Source organism: Schistocerca americana, chromosome 3 (genome assembly GCF_021461395.2).
Source record: "Schistocerca americana isolate TAMUIC-IGC-003095 chromosome 3, iqSchAmer2.1, whole genome shotgun sequence".
In the NCBI taxonomy this organism is placed as follows: Eukaryota; Metazoa; Arthropoda; class Insecta; order Orthoptera; family Acrididae; genus Schistocerca; species Schistocerca americana.
This window is the reverse complement of record NC_060121.1, coordinates 971,558,828-971,573,585: the sequence shown is the minus strand read 5'-3', so window position 1 is coordinate 971,573,585 and position 14,758 is coordinate 971,558,828. Positions and strand designations below refer to the sequence as shown.

The following is a 14,758-nucleotide window of genomic DNA, read 5'->3' as shown; positions in this document are numbered from 1 at the left end:
TCTAACATACAACAAGCAGAATTAGTTCTTTTTGCAGATGACACTGGTATTGTAATCACTCCCATATACATACAGAAATGGAAGAAATGGTGAACAAAGTTCTCAAAAGTATTGACTGGTTTTCTGCAAATGGTCTCACCCCGAATTTCACCAAGACACATCATATTCAGTTCTGCACCTCTAGCAGTACTGCACCAGTAATAAGTGTAACATGTGGTGATGAAATAATACAAAGGGTGGAAACTTCAAAATTCTTAGATGTCCATATTGATGAGAATTTAAATTGGAAAAACAACACATTTTGGAACTCCTAAAACAACTTAGTTCAGCCACATTTGCACTTAGAATCATAGCAAATCTTGGGAAGAGAAAAATCAGTAAGTTGGCATATTTTGCTTATTTTCATTCAGTAATGTCATATGGAATAATGTTCTGGGGTAACTCATCTTTAAGAAAGAAGATCTTCATTGCCCATTGTAAGAATAATATGTGGTGCTCATCTGCGATCATCTTTTAGACATCTGTTTACGGAGTTGGGCATTATGACTACTGCTTCACACTAGATTTATTCCTTCATGAAGTTTGTTGTAAATAATCCACTACAGTTCACAAAGAACAATGAGGTACATAATTACAATACTAGAAGAAAAAATGACATTCACTACTCAACGTTAGGGTTGTCTTTAGCACAGAAAGGGGTGCACGTTGTTGCGACAAAAATTTTCGACCACTTACCCGGTGATATAAAGTGTCTAACAGACAGCAAGGTAAAATTTGAAAATAAATTGAAAAAGTTTGTCCTAGACAACTCCTTCTATTTCGTAGAAGAATTTCTATGTTTGTAATGTGTAAAAAGTGGTGGGTAGGAATTGCTAACTCAATCTGTATATCTTGTTTTCATTGTGGGAAAAAAATAAGAATAATAACATGGTGGTGTTTAGAGTACAAACAGATGTACAAATTAGTTTCCAATATGAATGTAAAATGACTTGTTCCACATCATGATGATTTATCATGCAAAATGATCCATGGAACATGAAAATAACTGTGGTGTGAACTGTTGCCGTGGCCCTTTCATATGTAACCAGGACACCCTCAAAGACAGTATAAATGTAGCTGCAGTGGATATTACTGTCACTGGTGACCTTTCCCCTACATTTTGAGGTTACTGCCTGAACCTTACTGTATCCTCTCAGAAGCCATTTCTGATGCTTAGTGCACACGACATATCGGTGATGACTTCACAATCTTCACCCAGTTGTGCGAGCTCATCACATAACTAGACGCTCCACTCAACCTTAGACCAGAAGACCCTAATCAGATGCCAGAATGATGCTGCAAATTGACATCTGTGCTTAGAACACATGAGTGAGTACATCAGTTCCACCAGTCACTGGAAATAATCACAGCTGTCATTGATGTCGACATGAGTGGTGACCTGTGGCTGCCTGCAGCACGTGCTCCCAGTTGCTCATGGAATTCTCTCTTCCATCTTGTGGACAATACTGCAGATATATCCATAAAGCACACTTTTGTCGTGCCTCACTCATAAACTCCTGCTCCAGTGTCCAACAGCCACTTCACATGGCTGTAGCTACTCATGAAAGCTGTTCTTGAACCTAGCACTTGCAAATGTAAAACAAATAAAGAAATTGAAAATACTGTAAAAAATTAGTTGCTCCTTACTTCCAAACAGAAAGATATAAGAAATTAAACACTTTGCATGAACTTTATACTCTGCATGATGCAAATGGCAGTGCTGGTAACTTTTGAAACCTGAGAATCTGCTGCACGACTGCTTGTTCTCTGGGATGCTTACCAAGTAGGGCCAGCACGGGATGTAGACAAGATCCAAAGGAGAGCAGCATGTCTGATTGTTGGTCCATTTAGTATGCACAAGAGCATCTCTGAGATAAGCACCAAACGTCCTTGGCAAGACACTAAAAAAGATGCTGTGTACCATGGCCAAGTTACTGTTAAAATTATGGAAGTGTACAATTCAAGACAAGTTAAGCTGCATACACTACCTCCCATGTATCACAAAATACCAAACTCATATGGAGCCTTACTGACATTTTTCCTGGACACCATTTGAACATAGAGCAGGGAACGGTGGAAATGAAAGTGGCACCTAATGTACTCTCTCCCATACATCGTAACGTTGCCTTCTGAATGGTGTAGAATTAAGTAGTAGATATTTTCTAGTCTTAAATCTAAAACGATACTTACAGATTAGTACTTAATGAAATGTATCATTTAATGAAGATTAATAACATTATTTGCTCATGAGCTATGTAATGTGCCTTTAATTTTGGCCCTTAATAATATTAATTGGTTTGTGCTAAAAGTCACACACACTGAAAAAAATCTCTCTCTTTGGGCTAACCCTACAAGGTTTTTTGTGGCATCACATGGTAAGCTCCTTGATGACCTCTACAAAGCTCTGCCTTTGGCATGGTGACTTGCTTGCTATCAGCCCATTCTGGTCAGTCTCTTAATTTGTTGTATCCACTGCAACGATGTGCGTCCTCTAGATCTTCGGCTGTCAACTGGTCCCTTTATGATTGTTCTTTGCATTACCACTAGCCTTCTGGCAGTGTGACCAAAATCGTTCAAATGATTATGGTTGACAAGAATCATCAGTCCTAGTCTGATGCCAAGCTGCCTCAGAATAGATTCATTAGTTCAATGTGTTGTCCATGGTGTTCCAAGTAATCTTCTATAACACTACATTTTGAGAGTGTCAGTCTTGTTATGATCCTTTGTTCTCATCGTCCAAGTATACAAGATTAAGAGTTTGGATGAGAATGATCTTGTCTTGACAATGGTGGAGGTGTCCTTCCAGATGAGAGCAAGTTTAATTGAAAAATTTCTTGTAATTGAAAACTGCCTATTGATCTCAAGCTTTTAATCCTAGTATCGGTGACAAACAAATCCTAAATATTCAAAATGAGTGATGACCTCATAGCCAGGAATTCTTGTGATGTCAGGTCTGTTGTCATTAGGGTGATCTACAAGCATCACTTTGGTTTTTGTGTTGTCGATTTGAAGACCATACTCAATACTTCGCTCGGCCAACCTTCATATAATGATTTCCAGTTGATGTTTGTTGCAATTATCAGTGTCATCTACACACCTGAATTATATTTTCTGCCACCTATAATGATGTTATCCTACCAGTCTTCAAGAACTTCCTTCACAATGTTCTTATTGTACGCATTGAACATTGGTGCAGAGAGAACGAAACTTTCTCCTGCTGGTATTCCTAGAAAAGATTTGTGAGAGGGCGTTATTGATTTTTAAAGTTGCTGTGTACATACTTAATATTGCCAAATAGGCCTTAGAATGTATATACTACATATTGAATTTCGCGATGTGAAGTTTTTCTTAGTGGTCTTGGTTAATTTCTTTGCTATTTTGTGCCATTCAGCACATTTGTAAAGGTCCTATCATCTGTGTAATCAGAGAAAATGCATGTTAGCATAGTCGTTAAGTACTCGGACAAGATGATAGGGGACACTATGATGTGGGAAATAAGTTTGGAGACAGAACTGTTATTTAATTTGGCATTGTAATGTTTGTCATGAACTTGTGTAAATTTTGCAGGAGGGGATGGAGGGCAACAAGTGACAACTAAAGTTGTTGTAACTGACATTATTGCATCACTGTGTGTTGAAGATGGCATCAGTTGTGGAAGTATTGGATATAGAAGTTTGTGAAAATAGTGTTATACAGTGTCAATCTTGCAAAAAGTGCATGAAACCTGTTAAAAGTGGCTTCGTCTGTGTCCAGTGTAACCATAAATTTCATTTTCGTTGCGGAAAGGTTGATCCTTCCCTGAGAAGCGACGATAATTGTGCTACTATGTGGAACTGTGCGGATTGTAAACAAAAGGCTGCATCCCTTAATGATCAAGAAACGTGTACGTGTGATGCAGCAAGGAAGACCGACAGTATCAAAAAGGAAAACCTATCATATATTACAATTATTGGACTCTTACAGGACAAATTAAAAAAAAACTGTACGAGAAATATGAATTAAATCCACACAAGTCGGAGCAATGGCGTGGTAAAACAAAAACCAAAGATGTGAAAATCGGTGCTTCATCCTCCGAAAATGATCTGTTGTTAATTATTGCTGAGCTACGAGAGGACACAAAAATTCTGAGTGATGAAAACAGAAGACTCAGGCTTAAATTGGAAGAGAGTGTTCATCAGGTGTGTCTTAATATCCCCAAACCTATGGAAGGATTGCCCGAAAGTGAAGCTACGACTAAAACGGCTCACAACAGGCCTAGCAGTAGATGGGTAACTGTAAAATCGAAGGGGAGCGCTTACAAACATATTAACAATAAACATAGGCAGGACTTTGGGTTACCATTAAATAACAAATATAATTCGCTTCCAAACACAGATGACATAGAAACTGTATCAGCACACTCATCTGATAAGGTGGCACAGGACTCTCAAAACTTAGCAAACAGCCAAGTAAGGTATAAGAAAAAACGCAAAATCAAGATTTATTCAGACAGTTACGCCAGAGGATTAGGAGCTATGTTAACGGAAAGCGGACCCCGTGTGATTAATAGAAAGTACCGTTAAATCAGGAGCTGGTTTATGAGATGTTTCAACATCAATCAAGAAAGAAAGCACAGTCCTCGCGGACAGAGACTTTGTAGTGTTAATGGCCGGAGCAAACGACGTCAGCAGAAACGAAAGGAAGACAGCTACTTCGACACTGAAGAAGACTCTCGGAATGTTAACCCACACCAACGTGATTGTTGTTAATGTGCCACATCAACATGATTTGCCCCAGTGGTCATGTGTGAATAAGGAAGTGGAGCAGACAAACATGGAGTACAAAGCTATCTGTAAGCACTTTAAGAATGTTTCCTTAATTAATGCCAGTAGTTGTAGCAGAGGATGGCATACCAAGCATGGTCAACATTTCAGTTATCTAGGTAAACGTGTTCTAAGTGATACAATTATCGGAATAGTATTATTGGGTAAGCTAGAGAAGGAAAAAAGACCAGTAATGTGTTTGGATTATGTTTCAACTGAGATGACAAAAAACTTATATATATATAGACCAGGTTGGGTGTTCTAGTAACATAAGCACACAACCTGGTCAACTTTCATGCAGTAACAGTAGGTCATGTCAACTAAGAGAATATGCAAAAAAAGAAATGCCTAAAGTAGAGTTTAAAATATGCTACCTCAATATTCAGGGCATGGCAGATAAAAACTTAATTGTCAACGAATTTTCAAATGAAAACGTGATAGATATTCTATGTTTAAGTGAACATTGGTGTAAAGAGGATGATCTTGGGTACAAAGTATTGGGTGATTACACACTACTTACAAGGAAACCTCCCCATCACACCCCCCTCAGATTTAGTTATAAGTTGGCACAGTGGATAGGCCTTGAAAAACTGAACACAGATCAATCGAGAAAACAGGAAGAAGTTGTGTGGAACTATGAAAAAATTAAGTAAAACATACAAACTGAGTAGTCCATGCTACGATAGGCAACATCAAGGACAATGGGAGGTAAAGAGCGCCGTGGTCCCGTGCTACGGAACGGGAGGTCCTAGGTTCAAGTCTTCCCTCGAGTGAAAAGTTTAATTTTTTATTTTCAGGTTATGTGACAAACTCTTATGTTTTCATCACTCTTTTGGGAGTGATTATCACGTCCACAAGAAAACTTAAGTCGGGCAAGGTAGAAGAATCTTTTTACCCATTCGCTAAGTGTACAAATTAGGTGGGTCGACAACATATTCCTGTCATGTGATGCACATGCTGTCACCAGTGTCGTATAGAATATATCAGACATGTTTTCCTGTGGAGGAATCGGTTGACCTATGACCTTGCGATCAAATGTTTTCGGTTCCCATTGGAGAGGCACGTCCTTTCGTCTACTAATCGCACGGTTTTACGGTGCAGTCGCAAAACACAGACACTAAACTTATTACAGTGAACGGAGACGTCAATGAATGAACGGATAGATCATAACTTTGCGAAAATAAAGAAAGTAAAATTTTCAGTCGAGGGAAGACTTGAACCAAGGACCTCCCATTCCGCAGCTACTCACGCAAGCCACAGAACCGCGGTGCTCTTGAGCTCACAATCTCCTTGATGTTGCCTATCTTGCGCATGGGCTACTCAGTTTGTATATTTTGTTTATTTTTTTCCATAGTTCCACACAACTTTTTCCTGTTTTCTCGATTGATCTGTGTTCAGTTTTTCAAGGCCTATCCGCTGTGCCAACTTATAACTAAATCTGAGGGGGGTGCAATGGGGAGGTTCCCTTGTTAGTTGCTATTGCAGAAAACAGCACTTACGTGGTGGGGTAGCAATATATGTAAAAACACCTCTTGCACCAAACTGTGGCAGGATAGATCTCAATACCCTTTGTGATGAAATGCATTTTGAAATGTCAGGTCTAGTAATTGAGAGCCTTAAGCTAATGGTGGTAGTAGTGTACAGGCCACCTAGTGGTGACCCCCATATCTTTCCGGAGAAACTTGAGGAACTCTTAATGTACATATGTATACCAAAATGGAAAAAATACAATGTTGTGTCATTGGAGGGGATATCAATTCAAGTTTTGATGTCCTGCAGGACAGAAAAACTGTGACAGAGCTCAAAAATGTGCTTCGACAATTTAACCTGTACTATGTTAGCTGCAAACCTACCAGAGGCCCATCCTGTCTTGACAATATATTTACAAATATTAAGAGAACTTTTATGTCCACTGATGTAATTAGTTCCCCTTTCTCAGACCATGATGCAGTACATCTTAGTCTTAATAATGTAACTTCAGACTGCACCAAACCAGAATCTAAAACTGTGATTACTAGACCAGTGAGCAGAGAGGGGATGGATAGGTTTAGACATGCCCTCACTTATTTCAGTTGGGACACATGTTTTATTAGGCTTCAACACTGTTCAGCTGATATTGTATTCACGAAGCTTTTCTCCGTCTTTTTAAATGTATTTGAAAATAACATCCCTCTGAAAAAATGTACAGTGAATATTTGTAGTAATTACAAGAAAAGGAAAACGAAGGAATGGTATACTCCACAGTTAGGGCAACTGAAAAATACTGTTATGCTGTATTCTAGTCTGTACAAAACCAGTAAATCAGAACTGTTTAAAGACCTGTATGCTAAAGCTAAATGCAAGTATAGGAAGGCAATAAATGAAACAAAGAAACTGCATAACATAGTAAACATTGAAAAATCTAACAATAAATGCAAGAAGGCCTGGAGTGTAATAAACTCCATTGCACACACTAAACACAAAGAGGAAATTGCCATTACCCCAGAAGAATTTAATAAATATTGCATTCAGTCCATTGAAGAAATTATTTGTTCAATAATCAAACCAACTGAAAATGCACTTAGTATTATGGACAGCTGCTTTGAAAAGCTTTCCCCAAGCACTTTCACTTTCACAGAAGTGAGCCCAAATAATATCCTAAAAATAGTGAAAAATTTCAAACCTTCAGTTAGTGTTGATTACAGTTAGTGTTGATTACTATGATATGTCATGTAATTTGTTGAAAGATGTTATTGATTGTGTGATTTATCCTTTAACCTTTTGTGTTAACAAATGCCTAGTTGAAAGTAAGTTCCCCGACATACTAAAAATTTCTAGAGTTGTGCCCATATACAAAAAAGGGGAAAAGAACTGTCCCGCTAGTTACAGACCTATATCCATAACCCCAGTTTTTTCAAAAATTTTAGAAATGATTATGTATGAGCAAGTTAGTGCCTACTTGGGTAAACTAATTATAATTAGTGATAAACAGTTTGGATTTAGGAAAGGTAAATCCACAACAGATGCAATGGACTCCCTCGTAAAATTAGTCCTAGATGTGTTCGAGGCTAGGGACTATGCCCAGGCTACATTTTGTGACCTGAGCAGAGCCTTTGACTGTGTAGAGCATGACACTGTGCTGAATAAGCTAGTTTACTATGGTTTTGATGACAACAGTATAAATATGTTCAGGTCTTTTCTAGAGAACCGTCAACAAGTTGTGTGCATTGGTAGGGAGAAATCAAATTTGGTTAATGTTAGGTACGGAGTACCTCAAGGGTCAGTGCTTGGACCTTGTACTAATGATTAATGACCTGCCCTTATTCATAAATTTTCATACAATATTGTACGCTGATGACACAACTTTTCTACATAAAAGTGTGAAAACACTGACTGAAAATACCCTTGCTCAGTCCTCATCATGGTTCAAAGCTAATGGCTTCTTGCTAAATGAAAACAAAACCCAGACACTTTACTTTAGCCTCAAAGAGATTCCTAACTACCAGGAATTAGAAACTGTTAAATTTTTAGGTGTTACTATTGACAAAAAATGGCGTGGGAACCACACATTAAAAATATATTGGCTAGGCTTTCAAGAGTTATTTATCTAATTAGAAATTTGAAAAGACATGTTCCCAATGACTATGTGAGATCAGCATATTTTGCCTTCTTCCAAAGCATCATCTCTTATGGAATTTTACTGTGGGGTAGTAGCTGCCATGTAAATGACATTTTACTTTTACAGAAGAAAGTAATAAGAATAATAACAGATTCTGATAAAACAGAACATTGTAAACCTCTGTTTATTAAATTGCAGTGTCTTACAGTAGTGAACTTATTCATCTACAATGTTTTAATGTACATTAGAAACAATGTGTCTAATTTTGTGTTGAGAAGTGATATTCATAGCCATAATACTAGAAACAGAACATCTGTAGATGTACTATATCATAGATTATCAAAATCGCATAACTCTTACCTAGTTCTTGGACTAAGGATGTTTAATAGACTAAGTGCCGACTTTAACGAACTGCCTGTAAATATCTTTAAAGCTAAATTATACAAGCTACTAGTGAACAATCCGTTTTACACCATTGATGAATTCTTTGAAGATGAAAATACTGTATTCTAATGTGTACCTATTTTATGTAAAGCAATTTACATTGATATAGTAGTTTATGTAGAAATATATGCTCTTGACTTTGTCTATTGCTGTAATCAGCTGAACACAATAAAATTATTATTATTATTATTATTATTATTATTATTATTATTATTATTATGTGCTTCTTGTTCTACAAACAGTGCTTAGTTAATATTATGCCAGTTCTCCAACTTGTAGTCCATATTGTATAATATATACATATTTTGCGTGTGTGTGTGTGTGTGTGTGTGTGTGTGTGTGTGTGTGTGTGTGTGTGTGAGAGAGAGAGAGAGAGAGAGAGAGAGAGAGAGAGAGAGAGAGAGAAATATAACATTTGATTTCTCTGCTGATTTCAGGGATCACTTGCAGCAAATAAAATGCCAAAGGGAACTGCTCAGGGACCTGAGGATTTACATGCAAATACTAAGTTCACATTGAAGACACCAAAAGGGACACGAGATTATGGACCTGAGCACATGGCACTTCGCACAAGTGTTCTTGAGAAAATCATTGCTGTGTTCAAAAGACATGGAGCAGAAACTATTGATACACCTGTTTTTGAACTCAAGGTGAATTTTGATTAGCTCTTCCTGGAGTACTCATTACAGACCTTCCTTCAGTTTTTGGGCCATTTAACATGTTATGTAACATTCCCTCACTCTAGAAGCATTAGTATTCCTTCATTTTAATGTGATGTTAAAAACTGTTGGTGCATCATGAAAACCAAATGTACATGCAACAATTTATTACTATTATTATTATTATTATTATTATGTTGAAAAGCTAAGTAAGTGAAATATGCCAAGAGGATGCAGCTTGCTAATCCAAGTTCATTGCTCCCCAGATGCATTGTGGTACTTTTTGTAAGAAAAATTATGTTGTTGCCATTTGGTTTCTGTAGCGGATTCTTTACGTACACAGTCTTAAAGATAGGTTTTCAGAGACCACAAATTGTAACTGAACTGCCTGTAGATTGTCTTAATCTTGTAATAACAGAAATTTAGCCACACAACACCATAACAATATCGTTCGCAACTGGCATCAAAGGCCATCCTAGATAATATCAAGAAGTTACTGTGTCATGTTTGTTCTAGCAACATGTTGTCTTTTTATGAGAAGTTCATGATTGTAGTCAGTCCCACTGTCTTGTAACTTACTTCTATTATAAAACTGTAGTGGGTGGTAATTCACAAGGCCCATAAACAGTTAGGCCATCTGGTATTGGAATGAAATACTTGTTACCCATCTGTATGCAATAGATGCAGTACTTTCATAAGATGTGGAGTACTCTTCGGGTGATTACATCATATTGTTCTATTTTTGTTTATTACAGGTGCACCAAAATGTTTAAAATTTTACCTTCTAGTGCATATTATATGGTATTTTCAATGGTTATAGTGACAGCTTCCAAGAGGTATACAAAGATTGGCCTAAGTAGGGATTCCTCTGCTTTTTCAGCTGATTTTCCCAGAAGCATGTATATAGGGAAGTAATTCTATTAAAAGTTAAGTTTCTTACTGCTCCAAAAGCAAATGACATAAGGGCATTGTTTCTTGTCTGGTTTACTATGTATTATTCAGAGGACTCCTTCACTCTATTGAGCAACACACACACACACACTCTGTAGCTGAAGGAGAGGCAATTATTGATGGAAAGTGGGATCTTTTTGTGGTATTTAAACCCCATTGTAGTCTCAAGTAGGGAAAAAAAAACAAAGTTTCTTACCACTGCCTAGTCCACAGAGTTGCAAAAGAAAAAGAAAAGAAAATAATCAGGTAGCAACAAGGCTGTAATGTTGCCTGCAAATCTTTGTGGACATTGTCAATTCAAATAAATGCTACTAAGTTGTTAGACTTCTTTCTTTGCCTTCACAAACTCCATGTTTGAACCCTGTTGTTTGGAGGTCTACATCAGGAGCTTCTCCAGTGACGGAACAGTCCCTTATTGAGGGATGTTCGTCAGTGAGTTTTCTATTGATAGGGTAGTGCTGTTTTGTTATCTTCCGTGCACTCATGGCTGACTACCATTATTGGTTATATTCTAGTAACAGATTGTATAAGTAATGGGAATTTATCCAAACAAATCACTTGCAAAAATGTAATATGCAGCCCATCCTTTCCCATTCATGTCGATTCAGATTTCCTTAAACTGTAGCAACTGAGAGTGAAATAAAGACATCCACATGTAGCAGTCACCAACCAGCTCAATGACTTCAACAGCAGTGATCACTGGACATCACTTAACAGGACCAGACTGTCACGAACTTGCTCCTTGTGACAAATCCACCTACGGAGGTACCAGAAAGTCTCTTTCCAGAAGACAGAGGTGCAGTGACAGGATTTGCACAAACCATTGTACCTGCAACAAAGAACTGACTCAGTGGAGAGCTTCAGAATGCCCCCAATGTGGAGCTGAAGGGCAGTCAATCACCCACCTAGCCCGGGTTTCCCCTGATACATCATCTCAGGGGTCTGCTACAAGATGTCCAATCTCTCACCACTGAACCATTGGGATGCCTGGCCTACAGTGACCTGTGTTTGTGATTTAAAAAATGCAGTGGACAAAATAGATATGTTCATTTGGCTTAAGTTTTTAGTAGTTATTGAAATTTTTAATTTATTTTTTCCAATGTGTGTAAGTTCAGCCAAATAAATAAATCCAAACAAATCAAAAACAAAATAAATATGTTTATTCTGCTGCCAAGATAGTTTCTCATAAGGGATTTCTTGCACATTGCAGCAGCTAGCTAGTTCGTTGATGATTAGAAGCCATGGAGGTGGAAGCCTGTAACTGCGAGAACTATTTTAATCAGATTTTTCAAGATTTGTGCTGCTTCATAAACCTTCTTTCAATAACTGTTCCACCTAGATCTAGCTAAATCTTTAGGGCTGTTAAAATCTGAATCTTTCTTGTGACTGTTCTGATTCAACATGGAGGGGTATGTGGTCAACTGTTTGGACCTTAGAGCCAATACTTCTCACTCAAGTAGCTCCTTAGTTGGTTTCACAAAGCTGAGTGTGCCTTGTTAAAGACATCACATCAAAGCAAAATCTCTTGCTCCTTTTTTCTCTTTCTCCTTTCTGTTTCTCACTTTGAAATACAAATGGTTATACACATTTTCTTAGTACTATGTTGTAAAGGTTGTGTGATGCTTTACTATTCTTCTTTATGCTATCATTACTGATTTTAACATAGATCTATGTACGTTGAGACAATCTCTACAAGCTAGTACTTAACATGTATTAATTCGTATTTATAGTAATGGCTAGTCCTTTGTGGCATGTGTCACTTGTATTTTTAATGTAAATTTTTCTGTTTTGCACTTGCTATTTTATTAATATTTATTGCAGGAAGTGCTTACTGGGAAATATGGTGAAGATTCAAAATTGATATATGATTTAGCTGATCAAGGAGGGGAAATACTTTCTTTGAGATATGATCTCACTGTCCCATTTGCTCGTTATCTGGCAATGAACAAAATAAGCAACATAAAACGTTACCACATTGCCAAAGTTTATCGCAGAGATAACCCAGCTATGACAAGAGGTCGATACAGGGAATTCTATCAGTGTGTAAGTTTGGTTATTGATGTTCAGTGTAGTACATTGTCTGTATTGTCAGTAAAATTATCACCAATCTGCACTTGCTTGTTTTCAGTGTTTCCTCATATGATATGTATTGTTATTATAATTATAATTATTATTACTACAAAAATAATAAATCATGAAATAATAAATCATTTTTGTCATATTGTAAAGGATCATTAGATTGACTTTGGTCTCCTTCGTCTCATTTCATTATTTGATAGTTTTATAATAGTTAATTTTACTTGCTTTTTCAAACAAAAATTTGTTACATTTAATAATATTTTTTAAAGGATTTTGACATCGCAGGCCAATATGACCATATGATTCCTGATGTTGAATGTGTTCGTGTTGTATATGAGATACTGAACAGTTTGAACATTGGAGATTTTGTTATGAAAGTTAATCACCGACAACTTCTTGATGGCATCTTTGAAGTTTGTGGGGTGCCTGCAGATAAATTTCGGTCTATATGTTCTGCTGTAGATAAGCTTGACAAAGTAGGTATTGACCTTTATTTTTTTCATGGCGTGTGCCATTTAGTTAAATTATTCATTGTGTTTCATATGTTTTTTCTCTTTTAAAATTTAGCTATCCTGGGAAGAAGTGCGTCATGAGATGGTTTCAGAAAAAGGTCTTCCAGAGGATGTGGCAGATCGAATTGGAGAATATGTGCGCCTCAGTGGTGGACAGGAATTGGCTGAGAAACTACTGTCAGATATATCATTAAAGAAATCGAAAGATGCCTGTGAAGGCCTTGAAGCTATCAAGCTATTTTTGCACTATTCAGACTTGTATGGGGTTTCTGATAAAATTAAGTTTGATCTTAGCTTAGCTCGTGGTCTTGATTATTACACTGGAATTATCTACGAGGCTATCTTATTAGGTAAGTGTGTCCTCACATTTATGCAGTGTATTGTTATTTACATGTTTTCAGAAGAGTTCTCTGGTGGTAGTAACAAAAGAAGTGGTGATAAGTATTAACCTGCTTACCAAAACATAATGAGAACATAAGAATGAATGAAATTATTCAAGCTAGCGAAGGGAGACAAAAATTTAATAGTCATGGGGAAACTGGAATTCGATAGTTGGAAGAGAAGGAAAAGTAGTAGGTGAATATGGACTGGGGGAAGCAATGAAAGGGGAAGTCATGTGATAGAATTTTGCACAGAGCATAATTTGATCACAGCTAACACTTGGTTTAAGAATCGTGAAAGAAAGCTTTATACATGGAAGAGACCTGGAGACACGAGACGATTTCAGATTGATTGTATTATGGTAAGACAGAGATTTCAGAACCTGATTTTAAATTATTAGACATTTCCAGGGGCAGATGCAGACTCTGACCACTATTTATTGGTTATGAACTGCAGATTAAAACTGAAGAAGCTGCAAAAAGGTAGGAATTTAAGGAGATGGGACCTGGATAAACTGAAAGAACCAGAGGTTGTAGAGAGTTTCAGAGAGAGCATTAGGGAATGATTGAATAAAACAGGGTAAAGGTATACAGCAGAAGAAGAATGGGTAGCTTTGTGAGATGAAGTAGTGAAGGCAACAGGGGATCAAGTAGGTAAAAAGTCGAGAGCTAGTAGAAATTCTTGGTAAGCACATGAGATATTGAACTTAATCAATGAAAGGAGAAAATATAAAAATGCTATAAATGATGCTGGCAAAATGGAATGCAAATGTCTAAAAAATAAGATAGACAGGAAATGCAAAATGGCTAAGTAGGAATGACTAGAGGACAAACGTAAGGATGTAGAAGCATATATCACTAATAGTAAGATAGATACTACTTACAGGAAAATTAGAGAGACCGTTGGAGGAAAGAGAACTGCCTGTATGAATACCAAGAGGTCAGATGGAAAACAAGTCCTAAGCAAAGAAGGGAAAACAGAAACATGGATGGATAATATAGAGGGCCCTTACAAAGGAGATGTACTTGAGGGGCAGTGTTATCAAAGCACTGAAAGACTTGAATTGAAACAAGGCCCCAGGTTCAAATGGCTCTGAGCACTATGGGACTTAACTACTTTGGTCATCAGTCCCCTAGAACTTAGAACTACTTAAACCTAACTAACCTAAGGACATCACACACATCCATGCCCGAGGCAGGATTCGAACCTGCGACCGTAGCAGTCGCGCGGTTCCGGACTGTGCGCCTAGAACCGCTAGACCACCGCGGCTGGCAAGGCCCCGGGAGTAGACAA

General features: G+C 37.4%; 1 protein-coding gene across 5 annotated transcripts in view; it reads left to right on the top strand.

The window, feature by feature from the left end:
• LOC124605345 (histidine--tRNA ligase, cytoplasmic) overlaps positions 1–14,758 on the top strand; it is a 53,913-nt gene that overhangs the window by 14,412 nt on the left and 24,743 nt on the right. For all 5 annotated transcript variants that reach the window (XM_047136959.1, XM_047136961.1, XM_047136963.1 and 2 more), the window contains 4 exons: positions 9,321–9,533; positions 12,315–12,536; positions 12,842–13,048; positions 13,140–13,434. In XM_047136959.1, coding sequence (XP_046992915.1) covers positions 9,321–9,533; positions 12,315–12,536; positions 12,842–13,048; positions 13,140–13,434 — 937 coding nt within the window. The remainder of the gene's footprint in view (positions 1–9,320; positions 9,534–12,314; positions 12,537–12,841; positions 13,049–13,139; positions 13,435–14,758) is intronic.